At 33.6% G+C, this 20033-nt stretch overlaps 1 protein-coding gene across 1 annotated transcript in view; it reads right to left on the reverse strand.

Moving 5' to 3' along the window:
- Positions 1-19998, reverse strand: part of LOC101895959 (nose resistant to fluoxetine protein 6) — a 64057-nt gene extending 44059 nt beyond the window's left edge. Inside the window, exon 1 of the mRNA XM_005185850.3 lies at positions 19428-19998. Coding sequence (XP_005185907.2) covers positions 19428-19659 — 232 coding nt within the window. The 5' untranslated portion in view covers positions 19660-19998. The remainder of the gene's footprint in view (positions 1-19427) is intronic.
- Between the last annotated feature and the right edge of the window lie 35 nt (positions 19999-20033).

Consider the following 20033-nt stretch of genomic DNA (forward strand, 5'->3'; position numbering starts at 1 on the left):
AAAATGCCGAATATAGTCATTATCTTGGTGTCTATACGAAGACGTGGATTGGCATTAGCAACCTTTGTCATAAGCCATTACAATATTCAAATACGTATATATAGGGAGGTACCTTTATCGGGGCTATACAAAGACCTAGACCTGCATGGACAATTTTCCATCAGAAGCTGTAGTATCTATTAGGAACTTCATATACGAAATTTCAAACAATTTCGGTGAAAATTGTATCTAAAATCGTCAAAATATTGAATATAGGGAAGTACTGCTATATGGAGGCTATACGAAAACGTATGCCTGCATAGCCATTTTTATACCCTCCACCGTTTGTAAAATCCCTAAATATTCGTCGTAGACCCCATAAAGTGTATATATTCATAATCAGCATAAAAAGTCGATTTAACGATGTCCGTCTGTCTGTTGAAATCACGACACAGCCCACATTATTTGACGTACAACGTCAAAATTTAGCAGAATAATTAGCATTGTGTCTAGGATGGTTGGTATTGAAAATGAGACATATCCGTCCACGTTTTGGTATAGTCCCCATATAACGGTACCTTCCGATATTCGGTATTTTAATGATTTTTGCCACATTTTTTCACGGATTTGTCTAAAAATTGGTATTTGTTGGTCAGAATGGGTTCTTGCTTCGGTGGCAAAACATTGCATGTGTAGGTCCACGATTTGGTATAGCCCTCATATAATGGTACCTCCCGATATGTAGTTTTTTGATGGTTTTTGAGATATTTCTTCGAGGATTTGTCTAAAAATTGGTATTTTTGTGTCCTAATGGGTTGTAGCTCCGTTGCCGAAATATGGTATGTATAGGTTCACGTTTTTTTATAGCCCCATATAGCGGTACCTCCCGATATTCAATATTTTGATGATTTTGCGACATTTTCCCACGAATATGTCTAAAAATTGGTATTTGTGGGACACAATGGGTTCTAATGTTTTATTTACACTAAGGTGGAGGGTATTAAAAGTTTGGCCCGGCCGAACTTAATGTTGTTTACTTGTTTTGTCATAGGCTGTAGTTCCCATTACGAAATCTAAATACGAAATTTGAAACAATTCCGGTGAACAATTTCGCTAAAATCATCCAAATACCGAAAATTGGGAGGTACCGTTATATGGAGGCTATACGAAGACGTGGGCTTGTCGTAGGCTGTAGTTTCCATTTCGAACTCTAAATACAAAATTTGAAACGACTCCGGTAAATAATGTCGCTGAAGTTATTACATTGTCGATGAGTTACAAACGGAATGACGAACTTAAAATACCCTCCATACTATGTATGATTGAGGATATAAAAATTATATACTTAATATGTACTATGAAATTTTTATACTCTAGCCATATGGTTGATACGGCCAAAACGTGCCTAGTCGAAATAACGCTTTAAGACCCTAGGGCTCTTTGGACCAAATCCGTTTCAGGACATCTGGAGTCGATCTAGCGATGTCCATCCGTCCGTCTGTCTGGCTGGTACGCACGACAACTCTTGAAGGGAGTATCCGATTTGGTGCGAACTTGGTACATCGTAATATTATTATCAAACTTAGATCGAGTTCTGAGATGAACAGTATCGGTTAAGAGTAACTCCCCCACAAAAAATCGATATTTTCAAAAACAAGTTAAAAAGCACTAAGTTCGGCCGTGCCGAACTTTTAATACCCTCCACCATTTGCAACGAATTTGGAAATTTTTAAAAAATAAAATCCTTAAAAAATTCTGTTAAAATTTTAAAAATACCGAATATAGCCGTTATATTGGGGTCTATACGACGTGGACATACATAGGCATTGTTTGTCATAAGCGGTGAATAATGTAGCTATAATCACCAAAATATCGTATATAAGGAGGTGCCGTTAAATTGGAGCTGTGCAAAGACCTGGACCAGCATAGACAATTTTTTGTCACAGGCTGTAGCATCCATACCAAATTTCAAACAATTTCGGTGGGTATTGTACCTAAAATCGTCAAAATACCGAATATGGGGAGGTACTGATATATGGGGCCTATACGAAGACCTGGATCCGCACAGACAATTTTCTGTCACAGACTGTAGTATTCATTACGAACTTCAAACACCAATTTCGAAACAATTCCGCGGACTAATGTCGCTAAAATCATCAAAATACCGAATATAGGGAGGTACAGTTATATGGGGGCTATACGAAGACGTGGACCTGCACAGACAATTTTCTGTCTTAGGGTGTAGTATCCATTTTGAGCTTCAAGTACCAAATTTTAAACAATTCCCGTGAATAATGTCGTTAAAATCACCAAAATACCGAATATCAGGAGGTACCGTTATATGGGGGCTATACGAAGACATGGACTTGCACAGACAATTTTCTATCTTAGACTGTAGTATTCATTACGAACTTCAAATACCAATTTTCAAACAATTCCGGTAAATAATGTCACTAAAATCATGAAAATACCGAATATAGGGAGGTACTGATATATGGGGGCTATACGAAGACGTGGACCTGCACAGACAATTTTCTGTCTTAGGGTGTAGTATCCATTTTGAACTTCAAATACCAAATTTGAAACAATGCCAGTGAAAAATGTCCCCAAAATCATCAAAATACCGAATATAGGGAGGTACCGTTATATGTGGGCTATATGAAAACGTGGACCTACATGACCCATTTACGAACTTAACCTGCCTACTGGAAAAATAAACATGTGTGCAAAATTTTAGCCATCTATCTTAATTTATTCGAAAGATAGCGTGATTACAACAGACAGACAGACAGACAGACGGACATCGCTAAATCGACTTAGAATTTTACGCAGATCAAGAATATATATATTTTGTTGGGCCTGACATGAGTATTTCGAGGAGTTACAAACGGAATGACAAAGTTAATATACCCTCCATAGTATGGTGGAGGGTATAAAAAAAAGTTTTACTGCACATAAAGAGAAAGGGACGACTTTGCAAATCCTAATATTTTCATCAGCGCTAGGTCAGGTGCGAAAATGGACAATATCGGTGCACTCCATCGAGTACCTCATAAATTGCGAAATGAACATCCGGTTCGATGTACACCTGGCACATATCAACATTTCTATCAACACAAGATCTGTTTTAATGATGTTGATGTTAGATCGGACGGTTCCTTCAGATATCTGCCCCAAAAAAGGGCCCAAGTTTTGAATAACCAAAATGATAATACAATCCGAAACAAGTCTCTGGTTCTCTTCATATTTCACATTTCCCACTACTAATACAAGATATGCTGTAAATATGGAATATATCGGTCCAATCCTTCAGGTACCTCCATCAAAAAGGCTCGAAATTGTGAATACCCATGAAGCTCATAAAACGGGATATGAAACGGGACCATTTTTTGTAGTACCTCACCCACAAAGGGCTCAAGATTTTGAAAAACAAAACGCTTAAACAAAACCAAATAAGCATCCAACTCTCTCTTTAAGTTTCGCACATACACATATTTTTGCTTACACAAGATGATATATATCCGCGAACCCCTTCTGGTACCTCGCCCACAAATGATCACAATTTTCAATACTTTTATCTGTCATAAATTGCGAAATAACTCAGTGATTCTTTACAACTTACCATATCTAAATATATGTCTCTCAGCCAGAAACCTGAGATGAATATCGAATTTATGATTTCGCATAAAATTGGATATACATATTTTGATTTTCTTGTCCTTTTGCTAATACCAATATTTTTATGTGTATTAGATGAAGTATGAAAAAGGAATACTTCTGTCGAATATGTATGCGGTATCCCACGCTCATTTTAATGATCACAAAATCTCATTTAAAAGGAAGGAAGTAGTCGATATAGTCCAAACCTGGCACGTCGCAATATATATATAATAGGTTTCCTTCGGAACCTACTTCATAAACGGGTCAACAGTTTGAATTATACTAACACAAGTCAAAATAAATTTAAGTAATCGAACATAGGCTGAGGGTATATATCTGTCGGCAAAATCGACTGATACGTTTTAACTTGTTTTTTTTATACCCTCAGCCATATGGCTACAGAGGGTATATATCATTTGATTTATACCCTCAGCCATATGGCTACAGAGGGTATATATCATTTGATACGGTCAAAACGTGCCTAGTCGAAATAACGGTTTTAGACCCTAGGTCTCTTTGGACCAAATCCGTTTCAGAACATTTGGAGTCGATCTAGCGATGTCCGTCCGTCCGTCCGTCCGTCCGTCTGTCTGTCTGTCTGTCTGTCTGGCTGGCTGGTGCGCACGATAACTCTCGAAGGGAGTATCCGATTTGGTCCAAACTTGGTACATCGTAATATTTTTGTCAAACTTAGATCGAGTTCGAAGATGGGCAATATCGGTCCACTCCTTCTGGTACCTCCCCCACAAAAGGTCGAAATTTGCAAAAAATTTATTCTTTGCACAGAAAGAGAAGGGAAAATCCGATTTTGCTTTAAATTTTGCAAATCCTAATATTTGCATCAGTGCTAGGTCAGGTGTGAAAATGGACAATATCAGTCCACTCCATCAAGTACCTCCCCCACAAATGGTCAAAATTTTGAATAATTACAACTCTCATAAAATTTGATTTAAGAGTCCGATTGTCTTCAAATTTTACACATCCCAATATTTATATTAACCCAAGGTCTGGTGTTAAGATGAACAATATCGGTCCACTCCTTCTGGTACCTCCCCCACAAAAGGTCGAAATTTGCAAAAAATATATTTTTTGCACAGAAAGAGAAGGGATAATCCGATTTTGCTCAAACTTTGCAAATCCTAATATTTGCATCAGTTTTACGTTAGGTGTAAAAATGGACAATATCGGTCCACTCCTTCTGGTACCTCCCCCACAAAAGGTCGAAATTTGCAAATCATATATTTTTTGCACAGAAAGAGAAACGATGATCCGATTTTGCTCCAACTTTGCAAATCCTAATATTTGCATCAGTGCTAGGTCTGGTCTTAAAATGGATAATATCGGTTCACTCCTTCAAGTACCTCCCCCACAAATGGTCAAAATTGTGAATAATTACAACTCTCATAAAATGTGATTTAAGAGTTCGATTGTCTTCAAATTTCACCCATCCTAATCATTTTATTAGTCAAGGTGTGGTGTTAAGATGGAGTATATCGGTCCACTTCTTCTGGTACATCCCCCACAAATGGTCGAAATTTTAAAAATATATATTTTCTGCACAGAAAGGGAAGCAATAATCTAATTTTGAAAAACATAACACTCAAAGAAAGCGAAATAAGGATCCAACTCTCTTCAAATTTCACACATACAATAATTTTTGCTAACACCAGATCTGTTGTGAAGATGCTATATATCTTCGAATACCTTCTGGCACCTCACCCACAAAGGGACACAATTTTCAATATTTTCATCTATCATAAATTACGAAGCGATTCAGCGATTCTTTACATTTGCTATATCCATCTACTATAATTTATTTGTTTACATATATAATTAGTTTTATATATAATTATATTTATATAATATTTATTTATGTGGGATACGAAATGGACAATCTTGAACGATTCTTTCAAAACCCACTCCATAGAGGGTGGATAGGGCTGAGGGTATACATCTGTCGGCAAAACCGACCGATACTTTTTTACTTGTTTTTTTTTAAATTTGACAAATTTGGCACTTTTTTCGAATTTTTAGGGGCTTACATAAAAAATTAATTAAAGAGTGGACCCCATGATTCCGGGAATAGTACATGTATTATTCTTAAAAAATCATGCCTAAGAACCCTACCCCGTCCATTTTTATACCCTCAGTCATATGGCTACAGAGGGTATATATCATTTAATACGGCCAAAACGTGCCTAGTCGAAATAACGGTTTTAGACCCTAGGTCTCTTTGGACCAAATCCGTTTCAGAACATTTGGAGTCGATCTAGCGATGTCCGTCCGTCCGTCCGTCCGTCCGTCTGTCTGTCTGTCTGTCTGGCTGGCTGGTGCGCACGATAACTCTCGAAGGGAGTATCCGATTTGGTCCAAATTGGCTACATAGTAATATTTTTGTCAAACTTAGATCGAGTTCGGAGATGGGCAATATCGGTCCACTCCTTCTGGTACCTCCCCCACAAAAGGTCGAAATTTTCAAAAAATATATTTTTTGCACAGGAAGAGAAAGGATAATCCGAATTTGCTCCAACTTTGCAAATCCTAATATTTACGTCAGTGCTAGGTCAGGTGTGAAAATGGGCAATATCGGTCCACTCCATCAAGTACCTCCCCCACAAATGGTCAAAATTTTGAATAATTACAACTCTCATAAAATGTTATGTAAGAGTCCGATTGTCTTCAAATTTCACACATCCCAATATTTATATTAACCCAAGGTCTGGTGTTAAGATGAACAATATCGGTCCACTCCTTCTGGTACCTCCCCCATAAAAGGTCGAAATGTTCAAAAAATATATTCTTTGCACAGAAAGAGAAAGGATAATCCGAATTTGCTCCAACTTTGCAAATCCTAATATTTGCGTCAGTGCTAGGGCAGGTGTGGAAATAGACAATATCGGTCCACTCCATCAAGAACCTCCCCCACAAATGGTCAAAATTTTGAATAATTACAACTCTCATAAAATGTGATGTACAAGTCCGATTGTCTTCAAATTTCACACATCCCAATATTTATGTTAACCCAAGGTCTGGTGTGAAAATGAACAATATCGGTCCACTCCATCAAGTACCTCCCCCACAAATGGTCAAAATTTTGAATAATTACAATCTCATTAAATGTGATGTAAAAGTCCGATTGTCTTCAAATTTCACACATCCTAATATTTGTATTAGCCCATGGTCTGGTGTGAAGGGGGAATACATCGGTCCACTCCTTCTGGTACCTCCCCCACAAAATATTGAAATTTTGAGTACCCATGAATCTCATAGATCGCCAAATTAACATCCGATTCCATTTAGACTTGGCACATCTGGCGAAATATTTATATCATATATTGGGTCCGATAGGAAATGGGCAATATTGGCCCATTCAAACGTTTGAATAACCTTAACACTAGTCAAAATATATTTAGATAATCGAACATAGGCTGAGGGTATATCTCTGGCGGCAATACCGACTGATACTTTTTAACTTGTTATCTACGCAATTCGAATACATTTCTCAAAACAGGCCAATGGCGTTTAGAACACTTAATCATGACACCGACGACGTGTCGACCATGTAATGACCATGTAACGTTACGCCCATCTCACTTGTTTTATTAATGCAACAAGTCTCATCTGTTTAATATTTAAAAAAATGTTAGACGTTTAGACTCTAATTGTCAACCAAATTAACATTTACTAACCTTCTATGAAATGTCACACAATTTTTGAAAAAATCAACGTTCCACTGGTTAAATATGTACCTTTTAAACACGCTCTAATTAAAACGGCCAGCAATATCAGCGAAAAACAAAATGAAACAGTTTAGCCTATTTCAAATCGTTTGCATTCGCAAAGACCCACCCTACCGCCATCATCAATTTTCGTAATTTTTTTTTTTAAAGTTCTTCTTTTTTGAAAATCTGTCTACATAATACCAAAAGAAAACCTAATAATAATAATGATAAACAAAAACAACAAAAACTGGTTTCATTCATTCGTTCATTCATTGCATTGCCGCTCGGCTGAGCGTGTAGTACTTGGCATAACTTGACGATCATAGTTGGCCGACAAAGCGTCATGAGTTTTGTACTTAACTCTGTTTCTGCACACTTGACTTCGAAAGAGATTCCCAAGTCAGAATTAGTTTTTCATCTTCTTCTGCTAAGCACCTTCTGTTAAATGTTTGCTTGTAAAAAAAAATATCAAAATAAATTAAACGTTGTCAAGTTGTGACTGTGTGTGTGTGTGTGTGTGCGTGTGTCTCTGTCTGGACCATAACATTTGAATGCCGCTGCTCTTTGCTGACTTCTTCACACAGTCATGGTTGTTGGAGTTGGCTACATATTTGTTTTTGGGCGGATTACTAACATAGCTACTTGTTTTGTTTACAACAGCTTTTTATATTTTGTCTTTCAAATGCCTGGCAAATAAACCAAACCAAGAAATTAAATAAAAATAAAAACAAAAATGTTAAAATGACATATTGAAATGTAATTGCCCAATAATTTTACATTAAACGTTTTTCTCCGCTTCCCAGATGCAAAGCCCAATCCAATGCTGAACTATCATGATCCACTTTTTTTGTATTTAAACATTTAATTAGACGTTTATGTGATTTTGGGTTTTTCGCTGAATGAATGTGCAAGTGTGTGTGTATGTGTATTTTGGTTATGCTGTCATTTATTTGGATATTCAATCTTATCAGTACACATTAAATTATTTTATTTGTGAAGGTCAAGGCTAAAGAAATGACACGATGCTATTTGGAATTAAGTGTTGAGAATTATTTTTTTCTTAAGCGCTGGACATTATTCAATTTTTCAGTATTTCATATATATAAAATGATATTTAGAATTTAAGAAGTGGACTTATTTGCCGCTGCTCAGACATAAACCTTTTTACAAGTTATATTACTTACCCATTATATTAAAAGTCCACCAGATTTTTTGACATGGAATTATTCCTAAAACACTCCATGATTTTAATCAGAAATTCTAGAACATTCGTTGACCTGGAGAAACTTTTAATCCATGAAGTTTTCATAGGAAATTCTTGAAAATATTCACGATTTTTAGCAAAAAATTGAAAAAAACGAATTTTCATCAGAAACCCCTAAAAACATATTCAAGGCCAGGATATTCTTCAAGAAATAGTCATAAAATATTTTACAATTTCTTTGAAACTATCCGTGACTTTTATTCTGAAGTCCTTGAAAAAGTAATAATTTTTTTTTAGAAATCTTGAAAATATCTAAGGTTTTTGGATCGAGAGTCCGTGAAAACCATTTTTAAAAAATCTATTATTTTTTATCAAAAATACTTGAAAATTTTCACGAACTTTGACTAAGTGTTAATCCATTAAGTTTTTATCTGAAATTCTTGAAAGTGTGCATTGTTTTAGGCAAAATATTGAAAAAATACGAATTTTCATAAAACAATCTTTAAAAGCGTATCCACGATTTTGGCCAGAAAAGTTATTGAATAAATATTCAAATAGAATTCATAATTTTTTAGTAAGAAATTTTTGAAAATATCCATGATTATGGGCCAGTAAATCCTTGAATATATATTTATTAAAAAATTTCCTTCAAAATATGCGCGATTTTTGACCAGAAGTCCTTAAACAAACATTTATAAATAAATATCCGCGATTTTTGGTCCTGAAGTCCTTGGAAAAACTATCCATGTTTTTTATTAGAAAAACTTGCAAATTTCCATGATTTTTTTACCAAGAATTCCTTGAAAATCTATGAAATCCTTAAAGATATTCACGGTTTTTAGGCAAAATATTGAAAAAATACGAATTTTCATAAGAAACCCCTTAAAAACATATGCAAGTTTTCTGGCCAGAAAATCTTTGAATAAATTTTCATAAAAAATTTGCAGTTTCTTTGAAAATATCAGCGTTTTTATCCTGAAGTCCTTGAAAACTTAATAATAAAAAGTCCATAATTTTTTTACAAATTTTGAAAATATTCGAGGTTTTTGGTCCGAAAATCCATGAAAAACAATTCCTAAAAAAAGTCCATGCTTTTTATCAGAAATATTAGGAAATGTTCATGATTTTTGACTAAGAAGTCCTTGAAAAACTATTAATCAAAGAAGTATTCATCTGAAATCCTTGAAGATGTACACGGTTATAGGCAAAATATTAAAAATATGATATTTTTAATCAGAAATCCTTAAAAGCACATCCATGATATTTGGCCAGGAAACCCCTTGAACGAAAATTCAAAAATAATCCATTTTTTTGTCAGAAATCTTTAAAACTGTCCAAGATTATGGGCCCAGAAATTCTTGAACACATATTCATAAAAATATTTACAATTTCCTTGAAAATTGCCTCGATTTTGTGGCCAGAAGTCCTGCAACAAATATTAATAAAAATTCTTTGTTTTTTTTAAATCCTTGAAAATATCCACCATTTTTGAAAAAGAAGCCCTTGAAAAAGTATTCCTAGAAACCATGATTTTTTTATCAAAAATACTTCAAATTTGAAAATTTTCAACATTTTTTAATAAATTCTCACCAGGAATCCTTAAAAAAACCTTAAATTTGTAAAATATTTGTAAAAAAATCCATGATTTTTTTGTTTTTTATCAAAGATCCTTGAAACATCCACCATTTTTGCCCGGAAAATACTTGAACAAATACCCCAAATAATTACATTTTCAAAAAAATATATATATTAAAAAAAATATAAATTTTACAATTTCTTTGAAAGTATCCGCGATTTTTGCCCTGAAGTCTTTGAAAAGTAATAATAAAAAAGTCCTTGAAACTATTAATCCATGAAGTGTTCATTTGAAATCCTTGAAGATGTACACGATTGTAGCAAAATATTGAAAAAAATGCGACTTTTAATCCCTAAAAATATATCCACGATTTTGCCACAAAAATCCATAATTTCTTTTTTTTTTTTTGTCAGATATCTTTGAAAATATCCAAGACATGTGAAAAAATATTAATCCATGAAGTTTTCATCTGATATCCTTGAAGGTATACACGGTTTTTGGCAAAATATTGAAAAATTCGATTTTTATCAGAAATCCTTTAATATAGCAAAGATTTTGGGCCAGGAATTCCTTGAAAAAATATTAATCCATGAAGTTTTCATGCCAAATAGTTGAAAGCATCCACGGTTTTTATTAAAAAAAAATACGATTTTTCAATAAAAATTCTTAAAAATATTAAAGATGTTGGCCCAGGAAATCATTGAAGAAACGTTAAAAAATCTATGATTGTTTTTATAAGAGATCCAAGATTTTAGGCTCGAGGACTTCCTTGAACAAATATTCATAAAAAACCATAATTTTATATCCGAAACCCTTAAAAATTTACAAAATTTTTGCAAAAAGAAGTCCTTAAAAAACTATTAATGTAAAATCCAGGAAAATATCCTCGACCAGGAATTCTTTAAAAATCAAAGATTTTGTTTACCAAAGTCCTTGAAAATATTAAAGACTTTTTGACAGGAATCACGGAAAATTTGCACGATTTTTGATCCAGAGTTATTCGATTTTTTTTAAATCACGATCAACTTTTAATTATAACCGCCAGATTTCCAACAATATTTTTTAAATCCACTTTCTTTTGGCAAAAAGTTCTTGTAAAATATTAAAAACAAAATAGCACCTGCTCAAAATCTTACAAATTTAATGGGTCCGCTATGTAACTTTTTTGAACTGGTGCTTGTTTCGTAAATGGTAAAATTGAGAAAAAAATGTCTGGGCGTATTTTAGTCCAAATATATGAATGGACCATTTATTTTCGAAAATGAGGGTCCGCTATGTAACTTTTTTGAACTGGTGCTTGTTTCGTAAATGTTAACATTGAGAAAAAAAATGTCTGGGCGTATTTTGGTCCAAATATATGAATGGACCATTTATTTTCGAAAATGAGCAAGGAGGGGACCATTTTGAATGAATTTTTCCACCAAAATTGGAGGACAACATTTACTCTCAATAGAGCGGTGGTCGAAGCTCCACTCGATTTTCAAAAAAAAAAAATATTTGTTGACCCAAAGTTAAGATTCACAAAATTAGACTAATCGGAAACCAGTTTGAATCATACAATACTCACAATTTCTAAAATGTTTAAGGCTGAGAGTATTTAAAACAAACAAGAGACTGTGAGGATATCTTCTTTAATTTCCTCATTATTTTCATATGCATATATGAATAAATATTTATGCATATATGACACATAAACAATTCAGGAAAACAGTTCCCCACTATTTTAAGATGCCATGTAAACACGGACCACTTCAATTAGCAAATCTTTGCAAAACATTTGTTAAAGTGTGAAAAAAAGTACTCACTTTATTTGTCTCGTCATCTTCAAACCACACAATCGAAAAAAAAAACAATAGCTCAAAATTTATTAAAGATGTAACTATATCAGATGGAAAACAATAAACAAAAGTAAATATTTAATATTTAAAACTTGTAGTAGACAGACAATAAGTACCTGGAACCCATATGACACGTTGGGGATATTCGTTTGATTTTTTCTTTGTCATCAGCCAAATGGAAATGCAACAACAACACTGGATTTTTTTTGCAAGCTAATAGTTTTTAATTCATTTGAAGTGTTTAAAGCGATACTTTTGCGAGGAACATCACATCACCACTTCTCAAAGCAAAACAAAAAAAATGTTAATCTCAAATGACGTAGAGAAAAGATTGGATAGACAGGTTATTGGGAATTTTTACTATTATTGTTGTTCTTGTTCCGACAAATAGGAAATAATCTGCCTTCCCTAAATGGTAGAAATGTGTTGTGCGATGATATACATTTTTTGGATGTAAAGAGGCGATCAAGATTTTTGTGTATATTTGCCAAAAAAAAAAACATGCTGCAATATAATTTTAATTAGGCTTTTTTAGAAATAGACAGGTGGGTACACTCTACTGCAGTAGATTAAATTCCGGATGAAGATCAGTGTTTAGATGAAGAACCCAAATTTTTTACAACAAATTTCCTGTGTAGGTCTGTGTAAGGGGGAAGCAAAATTTAAGATCGAGATTTTATTTAAGAATCTAAATAAAATTACATTTTTGTTCAATTGTCAAATATTTGATATCTAATCATTTTCTAGCATTGTTATCAAATTAAATTATTAAAATAATTAAAGAAACACGTTAAAAAATATCAGTCGGTTTTGCCGACAGATGTATACCCTCAGCCAATTTTATTTTTGACTTCTGTTATGATTATTCAAACTGTTGACCCTGTATGGAGTATCTATCTTTAAAACAGATCTTGAGTTATTAGAAATATTGAGATTTACCAAATCTAAATGGAATCGGATGTTAATTTCCAGTTATATGAGCTATATTCAAAATTTTGACCCTTTGTGGGGGGAGGTACCAGAAGGAGTGGACCGATATATTCCATCTTCAAACCAGACCTTGGGTTAATAAAAATATGGTGATGTCAGTAATTTGAAGACAATCGGACTCTTACTTCACATTTTATAAGATTTATAATTATTCAAAATTTGGACCCGTTGTGGGGGAGGTATTTGATAGAATGCACCGATATTGTTCATTTTCGCACCTGACTTAGCACTGATGCAAATATTAGGATTTGCAAGATGGATTATCCTTTCTCTTTCTGTGCAGTAAAACATATATATTTATACATATTTTTTTTTGAAAATGTCGGCCTTTTGTGGGTGGGTACCAGAAGGAGTGGACCGATATTGCCCATCTCCGAACTCGATCTATGTTTGATAATAATATTACCAAGTTTGGACCAAATTGGGTAGTCCCTTCGAGAGTTGTCGTGCCAGCCAGATAGACGGATGGATGGATATCGCTAGATGGACTCCAAATATCTTGAAACGGATTTGGTCCAAAGAGACCTAGGATCTACAACCGATGAGGCTGTGGGTATAATTAAGTGATATTTAAAGTAGGTAGGTAGGTCAATTTTAAAGTAGGTAAATGCTCTTGCTTGTCCCTTAACTTAACATTTAGCAAATTGTAATATTCAAATCAAAACTTAGCTCAAGATATATTACGCGGTTTGGTACCTCTTCGCGATTCGCCCAAAACTTGCACTTCTTCATATTTTTGCCAGACTTTCAACCTCCTCAAAACTTTATTGTACAGTGTCTCCGCCGTTTTATTTATTTAATTTGTTTTTGTTAAATTGTATTGTTGTTATAACCGGTACTTATTTATTTATTTTATTTTCTTTTATAACAATTAAGTATAAAAGGCCTAAATATTATCGGAACGGCATTTAGAAATGTCAATATTTAAATAAAAACCTGATACAATTTCTAGCTTTGATGCCTTTTTCTATACTCACCTCACCATTCTACTTAAAACTTTGAAATTATTTCAAAATGTGTGGGAATTTGGAAAGGGGAATGTTTTGCTTATTGAAGCCAAGTTCGGTACATTGAACATCTGAAGAGAAATATAGCAAAACAAGATTTGCCCTGACCGAATTTAGAAATTATACGCCAAACTCGCTATTTCGTCAGCGAAAAGACCACCTTACAATTATAGATTCGTTTCAACAGTTCGTGGTAGGCTTTCTGAGTACTCGAAATGCAAAATTTGTTCAGTTTTACAAAAATTGTTTATCAAAACTTCATACATCGTACTAAATACTCAGATTTTCAAGGTTTTATATATTATTCAAGTGTTCCCCTTTTCTGAAAGAATAAATGGAAAATATTTACCTGTTACACCAGAAAGTCTTCAAATTGTTTCATTTTGGAGTTTCCCGAGGAGTATCCATTGCACAATGGACCCACATCCAATTTTTCCGTCCAAAACTATTTCAACGTCTCCATATGTAAACCATAGAACCCAACAGTGCCCTCAAAATTAAATTTTACAATTTCAGCTCTATTTCTTCATTGAATACCACATTTACTCATATTTAGTACGAATATGCAAAACAATCTACATCTCTCCATTCTAGACACTAACAGTGATCTAAAATTAGTATCATTTAGTACTTTTCGAGCGATTATAGTACACATTTCTAAAACCACCACCAACAGGGACTTCAATATCAAATTTCGGGATTCGAGCTCTAATGTTTCACCCAATGCACAATTTAGTACCGCTTTTCGAACAATTCTAGCACACATTTTCAAACCGCCGCCAAAACTGTATCCCAGAGACTCAATATCAAAATTCGGGATTCCAGCTTTATCCCTTCAGCCAATGCCCAATTTAGTACTATTTTGTACATTTCGTACAACTATAGTACACGTTTTCAAAACCACATCCGTATCACAATTCCCGATACCAACAGAGACATGAATATCCAATTTTAGGATTTCTGCTTTATTCCTTTTTCCAGTACCTAATTTAGTACTTTTCGTACAAATTCCAACCGTGACATCTATATCGAATTGCAAAATTTCAGCTCTATTTCTTCACCCAATGCCCAATTTAGTACCATTTTTCGAACAAATATAGAACATATTTCAAAACCACCGCCATATCGCAATTATAGATACCAAGAGAGGTCTTGGAAAAGGAATAAAGCAGAAATCCTAAAATTTGATATTCATGTATTTGTTGGTATCTGGAATTTTAGCTCTATCCCTTCACCTAATACTAAATTTAGTACTTTTCGTACAAATATATAGGAACCATTTTCAAAACATCGCAAAGTCTAAAAAAACACACAGATTCCATCAGCAATCTATACATCAAATTTCAAAATTTTATCTCTATCCCTTCATCCAATACCAAATATGGAACTATTTAGTACTTTTCGTGTACTTATATAACTCAATTCCAAAACCACCTTTCTATCACAAACCCACCAGGGATCCCAATACAAAATTTTGAAATTCCAGCTTTATCCGTTCACCTTTAACTTAACTCTTCCAAATTTAGTACCTTTAGTACAGTTCGCACACTTAGTTCACATTTCCAAAACGACCTTCATATATCAAACCTGTTTTCCTTGATCTTCATTTTCGTAGCAATTTTTAAAATTTTAGCTCTATCCGTTCACATAATATCAAATGGTACCATTTTAGAAAAACCCATTGGTACATCTGTCCTGCACTCTATCAGTGACTCTCATTCTAAATTTCAAAATTTTATCCCGTTCCATGTCCAATACAAAATATAAATTTTTTACTATATTTTAGTACTTTTGTACCCTTTTTAGTGCGAAGTATTTAAAATAAGTATTCAATTTTAAGTACTTTTTGTACGATTTTAGTACGAATTTCCAAAAACCCAGCTTTATCACATGCCTTGTAAAAAATTCAAGATTCTAGCTTTAACTGTTTCATATGGACGTTGATTCTCAATCAGTCATTTATATTTCACTCTTATATAGATAATAGACGTATATTAGGCATATGTGGTAGGGAAGGCTTGTATCCTATGAAAACCTGAAAAACTAAATTACAACTAAATTGGGTTAAAAATGACTCCTGGTGGTAGTTTGGTTAGTACTCACTCTTTATGATATTCCTTAGTACTCACTTTAATGATAAGTTGTTACTGGTGCCAAAATGTACTTAATATACCCATTATTTGGTAATGAGATTTTTTTTTGTTGGGAAGTGGACCATCAAAAATTGTTTGGCGTGTTTCGTTTGACATTTTGAAAACAAATGCAAAAGCAAGCGCCTTAATACTCTGCTCCACGTGATGGCGTGGGTTGCTACAAAAAAAAATCCCAGCACTAAAGAAAATAAGAATTTTTTCGTTGGCTAGCATTTAACGAAAAAGGAAGTGGTCAGAATCACATCCACATAGTATTCCATTTATGTTGAATAGATAACGAACGTGTTTCTGAAGACAGCGATTAGGCCTCAATTAACCCTTTCAGTGTCAATGAAAATTTTTGTCGAGATAAAAATCTGAAATTCCGTACTAATTTACTAAAATGTGCTCAGAAATTCGAAAACGAAACTAATAGAATAGAACTGCAATATTTTTAAATAGCGAACGTGTCTGTTATTAAAAAATGTCAAAAATAACGGTTCGTAAGAAAAACAAAAAATGGCAAAGAAAGAGAGTACTTTTAAATGTCAAATATATTTGACAAAAACACTGAAAGGGTTAAAAAGTAAACTTTGGTATTATCTGTAGTGGGGTATTGCAAAATGTCGCTGAGTTTGTTTCTTAAGTCTTTTGTTTTTGTTAGGGGAATTCAGTTAAATATAAATGATTCGCCATATGTTTGTAATTTGTTCATTAAATTCAAATCGTTTAATATGTCAATTTCAAAAAAACTTTGATTTTTTATTTGAATTTTTGATTATATTTGCAGTCATCCATCCATTCGTCTGTCCATATTGATTTGTAATCACACAATTATAGTCTGACCCTCACGAAATTTAGCATGGAGTTGGGGTTAGGGTCAGAATGGAAGCCAATCGTATTTAGGGGGTGAAATGGACCAAAAATCAAAATATTACGGATTTTGTCGAATAATATTTTGAAGGGTGAAATAGACCACAACTCTTTTGTGAAACAATACCAAAATTTCCATTTAAAGGCTAATATTTTTTATCCTGGCGAAAACTCAAATACACACTAAGGTCACTACTGGCCATTATATTGATGCTGATAGCCAAAATATCGGATGTATAACAAAATATGTACAATATTTATATAAATAAAAGAGTATTGAAATAACTGACTGACCGACCTAAAGTAAGCGCCCAGTTGAAACGGTTGAAGTTAGAATCATGAAATTTTGCCCGAGGGTCAATCTTGGTGCGTAGGCACGAAAAGTACTAAAATGTACTGAAATTGAATACTTTGTATTGGATAAAGGGAATGAGCTAGATTTTTTGAAATTTGGAAGGAGAGTGACTAATGGAGTATAGGATAGATGTACCAACGGGTTTTTGGAAATCCAAACTTTAAAGTTACTAAAGTTTGGTTGTATTATAGGTGTGCGAACTGTACTAAATTTGTCACAGTTAGGTTTAGGGCGAACAGATGAAGTAGGTATTCCAAAATGTTGTATTGGGATCCCTGTTGGTGGTAGATTTGTGAAATGGAGATGGTTTTGGAAATGTGTACTACAAATGCACTGAAAGTACTAAATGGCACTATATTTGTTACAATTTGGTATTGGACGAGTAGAAAGTGCTTTAAATCTGACATTAGGTATTAGGGTTGCTGTTCTTGTGTAGCTTGGGCATATAAGGTCGTTTGGGAAATGTGTAATATTTAATATAATTGTAATAAAAGTATTAAATGGTACAATATGTGGTATTAGATGAAGGGATGGGGCTGGAATCCTCGAATTTGGTAAAGATGTCGTTGTTGGGGTCTGCGCTTAAGGTATGGAGGTGGTTTTAGGAATGTGTTGAAATTTGACATTGAGCTCTCTGTTGGTATCTGGGATTGAGATTTGGGGGGTGGTTTCGGAAATGTGTACTTTAATATATGAAAAGTACTGAATGGTACTATATACGGCATTGGTTGAATGGATAGAGATAGAATTTAAAAATTTTACATTTAGATAAGTGTTGGTATCTGAGGTTGAGATTTGAAGATGGGTTTGGAAATGCGTCCTATATCTAAAATATATATATTTTGGGTAAAGGGAGAGATCTGAAACCGTGAAATTCTATATAGCTATAACTGTTGGTGTCTAGTATTGAAATATGGAACGGTTTTGCAAATGAGTACTAAAATTATACGAAAAGTACTAAGTGTTACTAAATTTGGTATTGGGAATAAAGGTATAGAGCTTAAAATTATGCAATTGAAGTCATTGTTTCTAGGCTTTACATATGGAGACGTTGAAATAGTTTTGAAACGAATGTAAAATTTTAAGATGGACTTTTTGATGACGAATAGGGAACACTTAATAGAAATTTTACTAAACTTAAAACAAGTGTGAGATAGTCAATATCGGTCCACTCCTCCGCCAAAAAAAATGTCAAAAACAAATTTTATGCTCATTATACCCTCCACCTTGGAAAAGGTGTTTGTAACATCCCTAAATATTCGTCGTAGATCCTATAATGTATATATATTCATAATTAGCATAAAATTCTAAGTCGATTTAACGATGTTCGTCTGTCTGTTGAAATTTGTATTGTGTCTAGGATGGTTGATATTGGAAATGAGATATATCGGTCCACGTTTAGGTATAGTCCCCATATAACAGTACCTCCCAATATTCTGTATTTTTATGATTTTTGCCCCATTTTTTTACGAATTTGTCTGAAAATTGTTATTTGTAGGTCATAATAGGTCCTAGTTCGTGTGGCGAAAAATTGTAAGTATAGGTCCACGTTTTGGTATAGCTCCCATATAGCGGTTCCTCCCGATATTCGGTATTTTGATGAATTTTGCCACATGAATATGTCCAAAAATTGCTATTTGTGTGTCATAATGGGTTCTAATGTTTCCTTTACCCTAAGGTTGAAGGTCTTAAAAGTTCGGCCCGGGCAAACTTAATGTTTTTTACTTGTTTTTAGTTCAGTTTAAATATTAAATCATAAATCCATATCTGGTCAAATAATTCCAAATGTTGTGCCCTACTAACCCAACACAATCATTCCTAACTTGGAAATGCACTTATTCTGTTCAAAAAATTGTATAGATTTGAAATAATAATTTCCAATATTCAATGAGTAATTCTGCTTAGGTGTTTGCATTGATTCATGTTTGCATCACAAATTACAATATTGAAAATGACACACATACCGATAAATCTCCATCCAAATCAAATAGCTAAACACATATAATGCACCAATCGATTAGAACAAAATAACTAGCTGTCATTGAAGAACATGTGTAACTTGAATGAATATAAATTTTCAAATTTACTTACTCGTTACGGCCCACTGGACATTGTTTAACAGAGCCCAGAGTGTCACATTTAAATCACGTTGACAATTCGGGTCCTGAATGAAGTCTAAACTTTCACGAAACAGCTTCACTTCATTTGGTGTCAAATAAATGGCTTTAGATTGCTCTGGGTTGACATTTTCAGTCGACACCGCATTTGAGGAAAATAACAGCAACAATAAACATAAATTTAAGGAATATTTCAACATTTTCATTGCACTCCCAAAAGATTAAGAAAATAAAAATACACTGGAACACTCGAATTAAATTTACAGGATCGACGTTTTATATATATTTTTGTTTTCTTTTACAACACCGCGAAGTGAAATTATATTCTGTGAGCTATTTTCTTTACATACACCTTGTAAATGATCGCAAATGCAATTGTGTATGTATGTGTGGTTTGATAAAAAACCCAACGCCAACACAGAGATATCTATTCACTTTTTTCTTCAATTTTTTTTAATAATATTTTTTTAATTTTTTCTTAATATTTAAATTTGTTCTCTAAGTCGCTTCATAGAAATTCTGTTTTTTTTTGTAATTTTCCGTTTTTCCAACCGTTCGCGTTGATGTTAAAAACTCAACT

Source organism: Musca domestica, unplaced genomic scaffold (genome assembly GCF_030504385.1).
Source record: "Musca domestica strain aabys unplaced genomic scaffold, Musca_domestica.polishedcontigs.V.1.1 44, whole genome shotgun sequence".
NCBI classification, from domain to species: Eukaryota; Metazoa; Arthropoda; class Insecta; order Diptera; family Muscidae; genus Musca; species Musca domestica.